Below are 17,935 nucleotides of genomic sequence, written 5' to 3' on the forward strand. Positions count from 1 at the left end.
TGTGTGTGTGTGTGTGTCATGCATGACCCCCCCCCCCCCCCCCGCCCGCCCCGCCCCTGGGCGAGATTTTAGGTCATGGGTTGTCACTACAATTTTATCTAATTCTCTACGGAGATAGGTTGTCTGCGACCTGGTGAACCTTCTGTCATAAAAGCTAGATCCGCTCCGGTGTTGTGTGTGTTTATTGTATGTTTTCCTAGTAATTTGTATAGTTACAGAGTTAAAAATGTCTGTGTGTGTATACCGTTTCGTCAGAAGTGGGTAAATAGCTATACTGACCGATGATGAGGGGCGGAAAGGCGGTGAACATGAGGTTGTAGAGCATCCAGTGCATCTGGTCGATCATGACGGCCGTCGAGAAGCCGCAGTACAACTGGTACCAGAACACCAGGAACACGAACGTCTGCAATCATATCATCATCACTAATTTAAGAGCCACGCTCTTGTCGGTGTATCATTCTCCATGCTACTTTTTAGGGAAAAATAGAGCAGTGGTTTCCCTCTTGCCTTCTGCCCCGCAGTACTTTGTCTGACGCGAGTAGAATGACGCCCAGAGTAGTATATTTCAAAGCCGTACTAGGACTCCTGTCCTCCGCCTCTGAATAGTACTGACAGTTACTGCTGCCCTCTGTCAGGTTCCAGGTTACAGTCCCAAACATATCAATAGATACATTTTAAAAGGGAAGCGGGGTATGCACGGTTACGCTATCGCTCGCGACGCGACAGCTGTACGAAATCAACGTGTGACACCCGCATTGGAGCAGCGTGGTAGAGTATGCTCCATACCCCCTCCGGTTTATTGAGGGGAGGCCTGTGCCCAGCAGTGGGACGTATATAGGCTGTTTATGTTATGTATGTGCCTGCAGGAATCGGGGCCATTATGATAACAAACAAGTACGTACGGCGTTCTTGAGGAAGAAGTAGAGGATCATGTTGGCGAGGCGGTCGTAGGACCAGTGTCCGTGCACCAGCAGCAGCCGCTCGATGTACTTGAACCGGGACAGTGTGAAGTCAGACGCCATCACTGCCTGGCGGCCCTCTTGCCCGGATAGACCTGAACGCACACCACAATATACAGGTTAGTGGCATCGGAACGAAAATTGTGAGGGATGATTCAGACTATGATTCTGAGTTGATATCAATTGGAATTTTCCGTCACAAAAGTATGGATCGGAAAATAATTAAAAATAATCATGAATTTTTTAACAGGAAATTCTACTTGATATCAACTCAGAATCATGGTATCTACCCTGTATATTATTAGCTGATCCGACACCACTGTTGGAGCGGTCTTATTTATACTTTTTTTTTTTTTGTGTGATAGTTTACCTTTTAATTTTGAAATTGTAATTTTTTATTTTTTATTGTTTTTCATGTTCATAGTCTTATTTTTCTTTTTGTTTCTTTTTTCATTCATTGTTTATTTTGTGTTATATTAGTTTTTATATTGTCTTTTTTTCTCGTCATACAGCGCATTGGATTACACTGTAATGTTGTATGTACCGTACCTTTATAAATAAATAAATAATCTTAATACTAAGTTTCTTGTGTCTAATGAGGGTCTTTCCAATCGACGTTCCCCAAACACACGATAGATGGCGTTGTTCACTTAACGTGATAATTACCTATTTTCTCATAGCTGGGGTACATAATTATTCAAAAATTTTATGTAATGCCAGGAGCATATATAAAACTAGTTGTTGCTTGATATTTGAATCACATTACGTATAGAATGATGTTGCTACCTATAATGCATCTCTTTATTTTGATCAGAATAATCATGGATGGAAGATGTGTTGCGTCTGGGTGTAATAACAAGGGTCATCAACCCAAAAACAAAGATAAACGATGCACAATATATGTCTGTTATAAATTAAATTAGAAGAATAAACGACGGCAAGAGTGTACAGCGCCATCTACAGATATTATTTTTGGGAACATGGCCTGGAAAGTCAATATTATATGTTAGTATATCTTTCAAACTTTGCAAAATCTAATATCACTTACCAACACCAACATCGGCTGTCTGTATCATAGACACATCATTTGCACCATCACCTATCGCCAGTGTGGTCACTCCTAGCTCTTCTTTCACTGCCTGAAAATATAAAGTAAACATTAATAAATAAAAAAGCGTCCAGCTAGAGCGGAAGGCAAGAGGGAAACCACTGCCCTATTTTTCCCTAAAAAGTAGCATGGAGAATGCTACACCGACAAGAGCGTGGCTCTTAAGTTAGTGATATGATTAATAAATACTTTAATTAATATCCGAACCCGAAAATATTAGTTTCGTAATATCCGATTTTATCTCTGCACTGTGAAACAATTGATGAATGTGGAGGAAGCAAGAGAAGTATGTCAGGATCGAAGCACATGGAATTCCATAGTCTCTGCTTACCCCGGTGGGCAATAGGCGTTACCTAATTGTGAGTTTATAAAAATAATTAAATATATTTACTGATGTAAATAAGTAGTCGTTACATGAGCCATGTCAGGGGCCTTTGGCGGCTCAATAATAACCCTGACACCAGGGTTGATGAGGTTGGTAATTCACCTCACAACCCACACGATAGTAGATTGTCTAGTGTACCTTGACGATGTACGCCTTCTGCAGCGGCGTGGCGCGGCAGCAGAGCACGGCGGAGCAGCGCCTTGCCAGCGCCAGGAAGGGCGCCACGAGCCCCGAGCGCCGGTCCAGGATGAACGTCAGCGTGCGCCCGTCCACCACCAGCGCGCGCGTGCCGCCCTCCGCTGACCCGTCCTCCAGGTAGCTCTTGATCGACATCTCCGCGTGTTCCTGACGGGAATGACACCTCATTGGTCATCATCAGCCTACTTTTCCACAGCATTACATTTTTTTTTGTATCTAATAGGGTAGTTTCCAACTAGTCAAATCAGTCACTTTTTACTAAACATCAAAACACGAAAATGCTATGGAATTTGTAAGAAAAAGCAACTTCAAGTAAATTAAATATTTAAAAGTGATCTTAATAAAAAAAAAAACTTGGATAATTATCGTTAAATGATAAACTACCATATCCGACATATTTTAAATGTTATTGTTTCAAATGTCAAATAGCCAATTGGATTTTTTTAAACAAGTATTTTTTGTTGTCACACAGTCAGCCTTGTCTCTTTCTCTCTCTAATGAACAAGTATACGTACTTTATCCCTGGACATGAGGTACATCAGTCTGTCTCCCTGCGAGAATATCGACGCTGAGTACGCGATGTTCACCGCCGTCTCTGGTTTGTCTCCTGTTAGTAAAATACACTTAATTATCGAAGATACCTTTCAAAACGTAGCATGCTTAGAATGAAAGCATGATATACATATTGTTGTGCTACTTCCTGCAGACTACCGTCATTTTCATGTACACCGAAAAGGAAAAGGACGCATAATCGACAGGCATAAAAAATATGGAACCCACGTCAATTTTAATCAGAAAAAAAACTTCATAAATGTTATATTGGCCAATAACCCGACAGACTTATGTCAAACGGGTTGCATATCAACGAGATGCCAATTTTTTTCGCCCGGGTTATTAATTCATTAACTTTTACATTTTAAAATTAACAGATGTCAATCATCTGTCCCTTTCCTTTTCGGCGGATAAGAAAACGACGGGTATAACTTAAAACAAATTTAAAAGGTGTCTGCAGGAATCGGGGGTATTGTAAAAGTTACTGTAATTAAATTAATATAGTGATTAAGTAGTAAATTTTCGCGTACTTTTTTCCAGCGGATGTTATTTTACAATAAAAAACCTAGCAAATTTAGGAGATGTCTGCAGGAATCGGTGGTATTGTAAACAAACATTAAAAGAAGAAAAAAGTGACAAAATCTTTATTAAAAAAATAAAAGAACTTCTCATTAATAAATGTTACTATAGCACTAGTGAATACCTTAATGATACTGATGTTACCATTTGAAAAGCTTCCTCCTCTCTTTTAAACTTCTATTTTGTTGTGCCCGAAAGGGTCTATGATGTGAAACTCATACATGTAACTTACAAACTTGTACACCCTCATAGTATGCAAATAAAGAATATTGAATATATTGAAGTTACTGTAATTAAAGTAATATAGTGATTAAGTAGTAAATCCTTTGCGAATAAGTGATTGTTTGGTTGGTCGTGTACCTGTGAGCACCCACACGACGATGCCGGCGTCCAGCAGCGCCCGCACGGTGCGCGGCACGTCCTCCTGCAGCCGGTCCTCCACCCCGGTGGCGCCCACCAGCGACAAGCAGCTCTCCAGCCGCGCCAGGGACTCGCGCACTCTCTTTTCTCGATCTATAACAATGTAGATTGCTTGTACAATGTACATTTTAGATTTACTGCGTACGTCGTGGTAACCCTCCCCCCTCTCTTTCCCCGCCCCCCCGGCGGGAAATAGGCGTGTGTTTTTATGTATGAACGTCATGGTAAACAAAAAGGCATAGAATAAGGACTCTCCGCTCCCCACCAGCGGCTGAGCTAGGTACACCTCACCCCACCCTCAGTCTTACTTTCGTATAGCGTCAGATGTCACACACACAGATGCGCGTGTACGATAACGACAATGTGTAGTGTCTGTGTAAAACGAGGTGTTTTGTGTGAAGTGTTCGGGGTATGGTAGGCTTAGTTAAGCTTTGAATCGCAATTTGTTACATAAGGAACGCCTCATTCGTCTAAAACTACTGCGTATGTATCAATCTATGAACGAACAGTCTTCCTTAATAAGTCAACTTTCAAATGTTTTTCGGAAATGGCGGCCATGATGAGATCTATGCAAATCGATAGAGGACACTAAACTTATACGATCAGCAAGTTGTATACGAGTCCACAATATTTTATGTCCCAGTTACTTTGAAGCTACGAAAGATTAGTTTACTAAATTAGAATCTATTAGACACATTTGCATACAACCACCGAGATACAGCTATTTCCTAGATCAAAATCCGTCATAATGTAACATAGCATCACGCTTGTATCCCCAAAGGAGTAGGCAGAGGTGTAATAGTATATACACCCATTCCTCGCCAGCTATGTTTGAGTCCCACGTATTAGGGAACAAGCCTAGTGTGTTGTTGTAGTGTTGCCTGGCTGTAACTATTCATACCTTTTGTTATTCCGTTAATTTTTTATTATTATTTTTTTTTAAACAAATTCTACATACATGTTAATTACATAAGTTGTGCACGTCTGTAATTGGTGCAAACACTAGTACTAGCCTTAAGAAAGTTTTATTAATTGTTGTGTTTGTACTGTTGATGTGCCTAATAAATAAATAAATAAATAAAGCCTATTGCTATTAACCGGGCGCAAATCCAGGAAACCACGTGACATCAATATATCAGTTATATCTTATCTTATTTAGCCTATACGATCCCACTGCTGGGCAAAGGCCTCCCCTTGATTTTTCCACTCCTCTCGACTTTACGCGATCTCCGGCCAATCCTCCGATAAGCATTAAGGTCGTCACACCATCTTTTACGCGGTCAGAATCAGATAATGATGAATCGGATATCAGTTATAATGCGTCAATAAATATCATGAAAATCTAACAAAGTATACATACTTTCCCCAATCTCGCAGGCCCTCGCGTGGCTGGCGAGCCACTCTTCCCACAGCGATGAAGGCATAGTCCTCTTGGCCATGACCAGTGTCCGTAGACCCGCGCGCGAGTACTCCGTTAGCAGCGCTTTGGTTCTCTCGTAAGCAGCCGCCTCGGCCGACCCGGCGCGCATAGGAGCTAGGGCACCTAGAACCGTGCTGTCTGCGCCTTTCACGTATAACACCACCTGGAAAGGGAGAATAATGTAGTCTGTGTAGGTTTTGCTGCAGTAACAAGTTAGTGGAGAATGTCTATGATAAATAAATTGTTACTATACACTGGTACTGTCGATAAAAAAGAAATACGCACCGTTTTTTATCGATGGTAATATAGCACGAATTAAAGAAACTTTAAGATATCGTCATACTACTGGCGTGACGGGGCGCTAGTAGTTGTTCTGAAATATATGAGATGCCACGCATTGGGCGGGCGCGCAATCACGCTGGCAGTGTGACATTAAAAAAAAAATACATACCTGACCCGTGCTAGTGCGTAGCGCCACAGACATGCACTTTCTGAAAATAAGTGAATAAATATTTATTTATTTAACTTCAACAATTTATACAGCAATGAGTTTTTATTGATTTCTAGGGATCACAAAGTGATTTTTGTGATATGTCCCTACCAGGATTCGAACCCGGAGCCTCAGGATCAGGACAGAGGCCGTTACATCTTATGATCTTCATCATCATTATCATCTCATGATTCGGCTGCCGGTTGTCATGTAGGCTATTCTTACCTGGTGGAGTCAAACTGCTGCACGCGCAACACCTTGACCTTGGTGAGTTCACCCCTGACACCCAGGTCAACCTCCTCAGGCGTGCGGGCGCGAAGCTCGTAGCCGTAAGCAAGAGCTGCCTCTGTCAGAGCTAGTTCGTCCGGGCTCTCCGCTTCGTAACGCGCTATCTGGAAGGATCAAGGTTTTATAACTTAGCATCAATCACGTCTGTATCCCAAAAGGGGTAGGCAAAGCGTGCACAGGGTGGGTATACAGGTAGTTAGTGACACCGTACCGAATACTGAGGGAGATGATTCAGCTCATGATTCCGAGTTAATGTCAAGTGGAATTTTCCATCGCGAACGTATATAATTGAAAATAATTTAAAAAAAAAATACATGAATTTTACGACGGAAAATTCCACTTGATATCAACTCAGAATCATAGTCTGAATCATCCCCCTCAGTATTCGTTAGGGTGTCCCTAACACTCTGTATAGGTACGTATGCCAGACCTCGGGGAAGGCCACGAAAAAGACGGCGCGACGAGTTAGACCGCTTCCTGAAACGGTGGCACGAACAAGCTGGGGACAGGGAGGAGTGGAAGAAAGGAAGAGAGGCCTTTGCCCTGCAGTGGGACACTGAGGGCTATTAATAATAATAATTTGTATACAGCTGTAAGAAAATGTACACATAATGTTATTAAATAAAGGCTTATTTGAAGAGAGCCTCTTTGGTCCTATGGTTTACCGGAGTGCTTCTCAAGCGGGGGCTGCCGGCTCGATCCTCGGTACAATTTCCATTTCAATTACCTGGCTATCCGAAGATCTACCGGCGACCGAGTCGTCGCGCAGTTTGGGCAGCTTGGGCAGTCGTATGCGCAGCGGCGACGTCGTGTTGGGCGGTGGCGACGGGGTCGTTGACCTGGACTCTGTCAGCCGGGAGTACCTGCCAATAATTGTAAGTCTATCAATATTATATGCAATATAACACACTACACACACACACACGCTGTGCACTTTCTGCACATAAACACGATATACACGGCGGCCTTATTGATGAAAAGCAATTTCTTCCAGGCAACCTTGCACCAATGAGTTTATCTTAAATGCAGTTTTCATTAACACAGTTGACTAGACTATTATGGACGGCGATACGGCTCGCCACCTATCACGTTGATCTAACAGAAAGCTCGGTGGGGTGGGTACTTAGTTCATCTTGCGATGGATGTACCTCTGACTACCCCATTGGGATATAGTCGTGAGCTTATGTTATGTTTAAAGCTTTCAACAGAGCTATAAGTACCTCTAAAACGTACATAAATTATGTTTCTGTATCATGTGTCTATTGTGCTCAATAAAGTATTTTATCTATCTATCTACACTACGTAGATAACATACCTAAGTATGTACGTACGTAGTCGTCACATAAGTAGTGTTAGGAGCCTCTAGGTCAATAATAACCCTGACACCAGGGTCAGATCCCAAGTTGACTAGCACGAGTTATATGAAACCATCCACAAGGACGCTTTTAAGACCCATCCCCGCGGCACAGCAACCGCGGCGCGAATTCATAGTCGTACGACTTTTATCTGCGTAGATAGCATTCGATGCGTGTATTGGTCGAAACCCTCGATATAATTCGGGTCGCACGCGTCGAGGTTGCCGTGCCGCGGGGGCAGAAGTGAAATTCTATACTATTTTACAGACGCAGTCTCGTGTTAAAAGCATTGATTTGACTGATGCCAACTTGAAAAAGATAATTTTAAAAACATACTCTGAAAATAAACGCGCCGTGATAAACAACTATGAATATTTTAATTAAAATAATAACCACTCATCACCTTAATATTTTTATTATTCTATTTCTGAGGTGTACATATTTGTCTACTCTATACTATTTTTTTTTTAACATAATCTATTTTTATTTTTTATTTACAGCTAAAAAGTTGGCGAAGGCGAATAGTTATTTATTTGCCTATTTTCGAAAATAGATTTTTTAATAGGTTGACTTTAGCTTCCTCGCAATAACAGATTTTCTTCCGATAGGCTATGCTCATATTACGGGCTGCAGGCCTAGCACGCTGTAAGCTGTAAGCGCGACGCAGCGCGACGCGAGATAAATTGAGGTCCTTGATACACTCTACTACCGGGACATCCGCGATTTTTTCAAAATGTCGCACTACATCTATTATCGTATTTTGCTTATAGAAGAGCCAATAAAAATAAAAAAACAGATACCTAATTTAATTTTTCATATTTAAGACGTGAGCAAGTCGGTGCGTGAACGAGGTACCTCAACTCGTCTGTCAAATTTGACAACTCGCGTTTTGACATTTACTCGCTCTACTCGCGCCGCGGCTAGGCCTGCTGGAGTATAATATATGAGTGCATCTACGTATATAAAGTATCTATGGAAGCCTATTCACACACATTTATCAGATGTATGTCAGTGTATGTACTTCCTTTGACCTAATTAGACAATAGACTCCTATACACTTTGCTGTGAATGTGTCGTTACGGTCTGGTGTGTTTAATATCTTTTTACATTTGTTATCTTTTTTAACACACTTGTGGATGAGGGTAGCAATGGACGGAAAATGATGGAGGAAGCCTGTGCCCAACAGTGGGACTGTGGGATATAAGTTGTTTATGTACATGCTTTGTATGTTTTTACTTAACTAGATAAAGGCCCGCGTGATGGTTTAAGGCCCGATCTTCCTATCCATCCATAGGGAAGGTCCGTGCCCCAGCAGTGGGGACGTTAATGGGCTGGTGATGATGATAAGATAAACATAAAAGCCCATATAGGCCCTCTCATGATAATTGTTTTGACGAGATAATTTACAAGAAATGGATGGTATTTCCTGACAAGCCTGAGTAGACAAACTCCACAACGCTGCTCTAATGAATGAATGAATGCATGAACAAATGTTTATTTCGGATTTGGATCCATAGGTGTTAGTAGGTACAAAAGAACTTAATGTTAATGCCTACCTACTAAAAAATGTAACAGCGGCCCATAAACTGGCGCGCTATCACTTGAAACATGCACGAAGATAAGGTACTCATAATTCGTATTTGCTTGTAAGTTGTGCAATAATTGCAATATCTATGCACATTTTTATACAATAGAATGTCTTTATTTGCTCAAAGCGCGTATTTTCCAGGTCAAAAAAGAAAAGCTCGGCCTACTCCAATTGGGAATACAATTGCGGCCTTATTAATTACACTTATGGATGAGGTTAGCAAGAGACGGAAAGTGATGGAGGAAGCCTGTGCCCAGCAGTGGGATGATGCAGGTTGCTATTTAATTGTTTATTTATTAACTACTAGATGAGCTCGCGCCATCGTCTGCGGAGAATTACTTCGGAGTATACATATCTCCGGTTGATTGAGGGGAGGCCTGTGCCCAGCAGTGGGACGTATATAGGCTGTTGATGATGATGATGATACATATCTCCGTAAAGCCACCAGCCCTCGAGGCGCCTTAGCATTTGTGCTGGAGACGCTAATCTATTTATGTGTGTTTTCAATGTGTGTGTGTGTGTGTGTGTGTATATTTCCCAAATTCCCTGATAGACCCAAACTCCTGGTAGTTGCGGCTTCCGAATACATCCCGCTCAGGGACGGTACTGAAAAGTATCGGCGTCCGAAGGACGTAATATACGATCCCAACGACCCTATTACTCTAGCCATAGAGGCGGCCAATCAGCTCGCGACACCATACACTTCAGAACCCCGATTCCGACCCTGCCGGCATGGTCGACGATTTCCCTCATTCAGCGCTTATCGCTATCGACCCACTAAGGTCGATTAATTCTTTCAAATATTCTTCCTCTCAGACGACGCCCTGAGCCGAGGTTCGCGCGGATGAGAGCAATCAGCGCTCCCCATTTGTCCGGCCAAGTAGTTAATGCCATCTGCGGCAAATCTACAATAAGTCACGTCAAAAAAATAATTTAATGTGTGTGTGTGTGCGTGTGTGTGTGTGCGTGTGTGTGTGCGTGCGTGTGTGTGCGTGTGTGTCTGCGTGCGACGTACTTGTCGTTGGTCCTGTGCGTTCCGTTGGCGCGCGTCTTGTGGCTGGACACGTTGGAGCCGGTCAGCTGCATCTTATCCACGTGCGGCTGGCTCACCACCACCGTGTTGCATAGAGCCAGGATCAGCAGGAACTCTCGCACCTGCTCACAACGAGGATCTCATTAAAAAAAGGAAATTTCAAAAATAAATAACCCGACGGAATTAAACATGGAAGCGTTTTGTACACTAAAATTAAAAAATTCGTTAATGTTCTTGATTTTTTGGCGCTAATTGTCTATGTTTAGCTACTTACGCCGTTTCGTAAATAAGGTGACATACCGGTAAGTGACAAAAAGCGCGCGCCGATTTATACCTTTATACTACAGCGATAAAGGCTAGGTATCACGGTATGATTTTGAAGCCCCGCCTCACACGGTACGATTTTATAAAGCTTCCATGTTTAACATAACATAACAAATACTTTATTGCACAGACAGGAAAAAACAAAATACAAAACGAAAGAGTAATAGAATGAGTACAATAGGCGGCCTTATTACTAAGTAGCAATCTCTTCCAGGCAACCTTATTATTTTATTTCCGTTTACCGCCTTAGTTTAAAGATAACTTTATAAAGATGAGCTAGATAATAAATTTCTGACTCCGATCCCACACCCTTGACGCTTGGACGCATTTCTTGTGCAAAAAGACGCCCACGCAACGTTAAAAAAACCTGAACTATACGTTCATAATGTCAGTTCAAACAATGTAACAGTGTTTCGTATTTTTCGTCCTTTCATGAAACGCGAACGACTTCGAAGACGACTATCTTATTATACTGAGGTACATAACATGGACTATACTCCACCACGCTACTCCACTGCGAGTTGGTGGAATACCTTTACGTAATCTTTAGAAAATGGAACATGAACTTAAGTAACTATCAACAAAATTATTGGTAAACAAAATGCCCAATAACCAAATAATGATAAGTCGTAATGTTTCAGTCAGTGTAGGGAGCGCTGGTAAATTATAATAAAACTCCACACAAATAATTGAATGAACTGTATTACTTAAGATATTATATTAAATTACAAGATCCAAACATTATCTCGCGCTAGAGATGTTACTGACCATAAATGGTAGACTGTTAGGTATGTCCCATACAAAATACATAAATTTATCTATGTATATTTTTCTAAATAAATAATACAGTCAGTTATTTCTTCAAATGACTTGCACGTTGTTTCCCTGCAAGGGAACTGACGCGGCGTTTAGATGACGCACCAGCTTATCCCCTGAACAAATAAACTTAATCTGCGTCATTGCGAGTGCTTTACCGGCTATTTTACTGTTTATTTATGCATGACTAGCTTATGTCCCTATAACTTACAAAATGGTGCTAATTCCTGTAAATACCATCTAATTTTATTTTAAGTTATATCTGTCATTTTCTTATCCGCCGAAAAGGAAAGGGACGGGTAATTGACAAGCATAAAATTTATGGAACACACGTCAATTTTAAGCACAAATCTAAACCAACCGTCTAAAAATTTTACATCAGTCAATAACTCGACACATTCATTTACTCATTCTTCCTAAAATTAAGAGCTGTGAATCATCCGTCCCTTTCCTTTTCGACGGATATGAAAATGACGGATATAACTTAAAATAAAATTAGGCGGTGTTTGCAGGAATCGGGGCCAATATATAGTCTATATCCGTCCCACTGCCGGCACAGGTCTCCCCTTAATCAACAAGAGGGGTATGGACATGGAGCATACTTCACCACGCTGCTCCAGTTTGGGTTGATGGAGGTGTTTGGAATAGCCCGGAACCAACAGCTTAACGTGCCTTCCGGACCACTAAATCACTTACTTTTTCAGTCAATCTCGTGAAATTTAAGTAGAATTTACATCAATGGAAATTACGCTGTAAGTCAGTTATATGTAGTTATAATCCATTGTAACTTGTCCACGATTTGATGGGTTGATGAGGTTGGTAATTCACCTCACAACCCACACGATAGAAGAAGACTACCACCATGAATTCTATGCGAAGAAACGATTTGATTTTTGATTTGACTTGTCCACGAATTATAATATTAAGTTACTGTTCACTTATTTCCGTATATGTAGTACTTAATTTTAATCAGTAAACTTACATTTACGGTTCCGTTCACATAATGCATATTGCATGCGAACTTTTATGTCGGGCACTAAATACGTCACGATCACTGGCTATATATAGGTAGCAATCAGTAATTCAGTTCGCGACACAGTTGATAACAAAATCCGCACTACCTACTAGATTAAGGCACTCTAAACAAACTGGTGTAAAGCAGATTTCTCCGGATTACTAAGTATTAGAAGACATCGATATCCATCGATCCGTAAGTCCACTGACTGAAGGTAAATATTGTTACACTAAGCCCAATTAGTTGTGAAGGGTGTGAGGTCGTATATAGTAAACATTACTGTGATATACCAAGGTCTCAGGCTTTGGTGGGGTTCAAAGTGTCAAATGCACGTACACCCGAGCAGAATCGATTGTGTGAGGGTCAGATATTTCTGTGATTTCGTTGTATTTGTTGAAACGATAAGTTACTGTAAACGATCATGCTACTTGTTTGCATGATCGTTTACAGTAACATGCAAAATAATATTCGAAACTTTTAATCGAAACCTCTGTTTTTCGTTTACTGTTTGCAAGTCAAACAATCGCATAGTTTTCATGTCTCCAATCCATGTGCGTCTCCAGATGCGTTTAACGCACTCAAATTATCAAAATAGCTAAATATTAATCAAGATCAGTGATCGGAATAGGTAGTGCAATTAATGATATTATGCAAAATACTACACATGAAGAGCCTGGCTCTAGTTAAGGAAGAAGTACCTACCTTCTGAGTGTGTTGAGCTTCGTTGTTGTCTATGACGTGTTGGAGCATTCTTCTGTTGGGTGAGACCTTCGTGATGGGTGTGACTATCGGCGGCAGGTCGGGCGACGGCTCGGCTGGCGGGCCCGGCGGGTGGTCGTAATCCACTCCCCCCACCGTGCACCTTCGGAACACCATCTTGTTCTCCGTCAGCGTCCCCGTCTTGTCAGTGAACAGGTAGTTGATCTGCCCCAACTCCTCGGTAATGTTCAGAGCGCGACATTCCGTGCTCGTGTTCATCTTGGAGTCGTACATCTCCACGTCCTGGTGGATGTGGTACACCTGCAGCAGCTTCGTCATCTCTATCGTCACGTACAGGGACACCGGTATCATCACTTGTAAGATGATTATATACGTCCAGAATATCAAAAGTCCCTCGTATGCTGGTGTGTTGGCGTGCGGGATGAATGGAGGCAACTTATGTAGCGGACTGAACTGGTCCAACCAAACTTTGCAGCCTATCGCTCCGGCGCAACACAGAAACAACAACACGAGCACGCACCATATAATGTCGGTGTTCATTTTCCTCTCTAATTTGGAAGCTTTATACCTCGGTCCGCCGTTGTTGAGCATGGCTTTCGTTTCATGCCCTGCGTATACGACGATCCCTTCAACGAAATCTGTGTTCTTAATGGTACAGTCTCTTAATAATAAGTGTTCAGTGTTAATAGGAACACGCTCCCCGTTTGGGTGAGATATGGTCCCATTGAATCTGTATATTTTGGTCGACGGTCGTTCTACTTCTATCGTGCTTCTGAACTTTACCGGATTGTAGTCCAAATACTGAAACAAAGAGAAGGTAAACTTAGTAATGAACTCAAGATTACTCGCGTACTAATTTTAACGGGGAACAGGGCTGGTTACATCATTCAGTATAGGTATAATTATAGTTATTTTTTCATTTTCTTTTCTGTAATTTAATGAGTTTTTCTATTTGCATGTCTTGAGTAGTTTATTATTAGTGAAAGTTTCTCACGCTCTGATTCTCTGAGGGGATCATAACAATGGTGGGGAAAATGGCCGAATATTGCCATCAGCGAGTCCATTAGATGATGAAAGCGCACTTTAGTAGCGCCCGTAATCGAGGTTAAACGATAAACGGAACTTGGTGGTCGGAGGTGTCACATAAAACCAAAAGATATAATACTATGATTGATGATAACTGTAGCAAATCACAGAACAGGCAATATCATTATAATATTAAATAACTATATCTATATAAAAAAGCCGTTAGTTACACCATTTATAACTCGAGAACGGCAGGACCGATTCCCATGATATACACACAGCCAATATTCGAGGTATATTCGCGAAAGCAATATAGATCCCTTTATAAATTCCATTAAAATACACTCACAATGCATGGCGTTGAAGGGGCGCGATTGCAATTTTAATATTAACCACTGAACTGACCCGATTCCACGGTTGTAGGAAAAAGTAGCAAGTCTACGTATTATGGCAGCCTCATTTCGCTTAGGTCAGCTTATATTACAGAAATTTGCATACCAAATTATATGGAAAATTATAAGAAAAATGAATCCAAAGCCGTAAAAGTGTTTGAATTATAGGTATTATAAAGGTGTCACAACAATAATTACTCCAGCTTGGTCGATCCTGGTTTACTTAAAAGGAACTTTTAAATTTCAGGGCGTTTGAATTTGACCAATCGCAGCGTGCTAGAGAGCGAGATAAAATGCTCTGACGCTCTCACCCCCAACCGGTCATCAGTCGATTCTTGCACCTCTGCCCTCCGACATGCTTCCTTGGAAACCCATCTTCAGGGACAAGTCCTTATGTGCGCCGCGCGGGTCGATCATTCCCAACCGATCGCTGTTTTTTTTTAAACTAGGCGTGCCCGTCCTCTACTGATCTCGCCGTCCAGGTTGCAAGTGTCGAGGTAGCATATGCTAAGCGAGTTAGACAAGTGCAACAGTACCGCCTCGTCGTTCGATACTAAGTATTGTACAATATCCCGTATGAAGGGTTTCCTTCCACGCGCGGAATCGAAATACCACAACTCGTGAAAGAGCGCGAAATAAAACGCTTGGCCGTTCTGTAGGAATCGACCGATCTCTTCGCATTGATCGGTCGATTGCTGCAGATCTCCGCTCGTCTCCACTAAGCTTCGCTTCTGTAGAAACCCATCCATAGGAATAAGAGCCATGTTCGGTGTTTCTACAGCAGTTTGGCGATGCAAGAAGTTTTTTTCTAAAAAGTTTGTTGATGGGTCCTTTACCAACCTACCCTACTCTTGTAGTCTACGTAGCCTTTACCTTTTCCTTGAAGCCGGGCGCGACCATCCTCTGCTTGAGGTTGGTCTCGCCGTCCAGGTTGCAGGTGTCGAGGTAGCAGATGCCCAGCGGATTGGACGAGTGCAATAACACCATGTCTGCCGGCACCGCCTCGTTGTTCGACAGGTGGACTAAGTCTCCGACCCGCACGTCCCGCCATTTTATCTGCACGTAGCGTTCTACTGATCTGTGGAAAGAGATAAAAAAGATTAGTCCTGGGTTAAGGAAAAAAGGTTGCGGACGTGAAACACGTTGATCTGAGTTATGGTATGAATGTATTGGTTAAATTATTATTATTGGTGAATTTGGCTATGACTTTGATTCAATTTCAAGCTGCAATATTTGATGAAACACACGTATCGCCTAAGGGCAGGCACACAAAGAATAGATGCATTTCTTCTTCGTGTATTTCTCTGGACAAAACAGAGGACTCATTTTATTTTTTAATGTTACTTCTTGTAGTTGTGTTGCATATGGAATTTACCAGTTGGCAGAGTCATTACTTGACTGGAAGTGGTCTTCATAATACAAAGCAAATGCGTAACTGTAAATTAGCTTGTGACGATAAGGAAGTCGATTCTAACAAGTCCAGTTGCTTCTTACGTTAGGCTGAACAAAACGATGCAGTTCTATTCCTGTAAACTGCTTCTACAATGTGTTTGGGAAAGTGTCTAGGTAGGTATAATGTCAGCAATTAGTTCTAATGAGGTTACACAAAGCCCTCCGTGGATGAAGGACGTGCATTCCAATTCCAACACGCTTGTGTCATATTCATAAACTTAATGGAGCACTATTAGGAATGTAATGTTGTTATAGCAATATACCGTTAGTTCTAGCTTCGAGCAACATAGTAAGTAATTAAGTAAATAAATGTTTAAAAATTATATCATTACAGTGATTAGTTCTTTTAATCTTGTAACATAATATTCCTTATTATTGCACACATAACAAGCAAAAGCCAAACAATGAAAACATAAAACAAAAGGTGGAATTATCTCTAAAAGAGATCTCTTCCAGCCAACCCTGCATGGTGGGAAATATTATGGGGTGTAGTATCCTACAATGTTATGCAGTGTACCTTAGAAGAATTTTCTTTTGTTATGTTATGTGAATATCTTTGGAATTTGGCGTGCCATTATGGTATGTGTGAAGTATGCGCCTATCCATATGGGATGTTTTGCAGATTGTAAAAAAACGGATATCCTCCATTAGATACTACTACGGTAGTAGTATATATATCATGGATATCCTCGTAAGAATAAAAACGAGGTAATATATTTTGTAAAAAAAAATTGTTAATTTATTTGCCATTGAAAAACGAAACAATTAAATATTTTTTAAGAAAAAATGAATACCTAAAGGTATTCATTTCTTAACTTTTAAAACTATTGTATTTGTGTTCACAAATGGTTCCATATCAAGTTGAATAGCAAGCGTTGAAATTCCTTTGTTTATTGTTTTCAGATTATTATTTAAAAGCATGCAAAGAACTCGCTTTTGATAGATCAATTGTATTAAAAATGAGTTTGTCGATTTATTTTATTTTTTGCTGTTATGAATTGCTAAGAATGTGGGCAATATGGGTTTTGATAATTGATAAACAACAGCAAAATGGTGAGAGGTGGGGCCTAACAGTTTCTAAGCAAAAAGAAATAACGCCTGCTCTGATGGCACGCAGCTATTGCGTTATTACAAAGGCCCATTGTGGGCAAGTCGCATGGCCTACGATTAGTTGACGAAGCAATGAGATTAGCTACTGGAGACGCATTATCTTCTTCTTCTATTGTGTGGGTTGTGAGGTGGATTACCAACCCCATTTAACCTGGTGTCAGGGTTACTATGGAGCCGCCAAAGGCCCGGGAAATAACCGGGTCCAATAGCTTAACGTGCCTTCCGAAGCACGGATCATCTTACTTTCGGACAATCAGGTGATCGGCCTGTAATGTCCTAACCAAACTAGGATACCTAGTATAACAAATCAACGAAATATCACTGGGTACAATGCTCAGATAAAATAAAAAAAGACTTCTATCTTGACAGTTTTGTCGTTGACAATAAGCAGAATAAAACATTCTTAGTTGCTTTTTTATCCCGGGTGAAACGATTGTATACGTTACAGTTTTTCATGTCCAATTCAGTTGAACATGGTCTATGGCACTGTCTTGTACCAAAGCATATTGTCGCGATACTATCGCCGCGATAAGGGACAAGCAACAGGTTTAAGCAAGTCACAATAAAGATCCGCTACAGATTGAAGAGATAACATTCTTCCTGCTTTCTGCTGTAGACGACTTAATTCGTGAACGAGGTTCGACCACGATTTGCGAGTTTCAGGGAGTACTTTGTTAAAAGCACGCAATGGGGGGTGGGGGGGGG

At 41.3% G+C, this 17,935-nt stretch overlaps 1 protein-coding gene across 1 annotated transcript in view; it reads right to left on the bottom strand.

The window, feature by feature from the left end:
- LOC126382337 (phospholipid-transporting ATPase VA) overlaps nt 1–17,935 on the bottom strand; it is a 99,898-nt gene that overhangs the window by 8,115 nt on the left and 73,848 nt on the right. Inside the window, exons 2-14 of the mRNA XM_050032142.1 lie at nt 15,542–15,746; nt 13,233–14,051; nt 10,358–10,497; nt 7,127–7,262; nt 6,337–6,503; nt 6,073–6,112; nt 5,562–5,784; nt 4,142–4,294; nt 3,166–3,257; nt 2,591–2,797; nt 2,008–2,098; nt 903–1,054; nt 280–403 (exon numbers count right to left, since the gene is read on the bottom strand). Coding sequence (XP_049888099.1) covers nt 280–403; nt 903–1,054; nt 2,008–2,098; nt 2,591–2,797; nt 3,166–3,257; nt 4,142–4,294; nt 5,562–5,784; nt 6,073–6,112; nt 6,337–6,503; nt 7,127–7,262; nt 10,358–10,497; nt 13,233–14,051; nt 15,542–15,746 — 2,549 coding nt within the window. The remainder of the gene's footprint in view (nt 1–279; nt 404–902; nt 1,055–2,007; nt 2,099–2,590; nt 2,798–3,165; nt 3,258–4,141; nt 4,295–5,561; nt 5,785–6,072; nt 6,113–6,336; nt 6,504–7,126; nt 7,263–10,357; nt 10,498–13,232; nt 14,052–15,541; nt 15,747–17,935) is intronic.

This window comes from Pectinophora gossypiella, chromosome 4, assembly GCF_024362695.1.
Source record: "Pectinophora gossypiella chromosome 4, ilPecGoss1.1, whole genome shotgun sequence".
NCBI classification, from domain to species: Eukaryota; Metazoa; Arthropoda; class Insecta; order Lepidoptera; family Gelechiidae; genus Pectinophora; species Pectinophora gossypiella.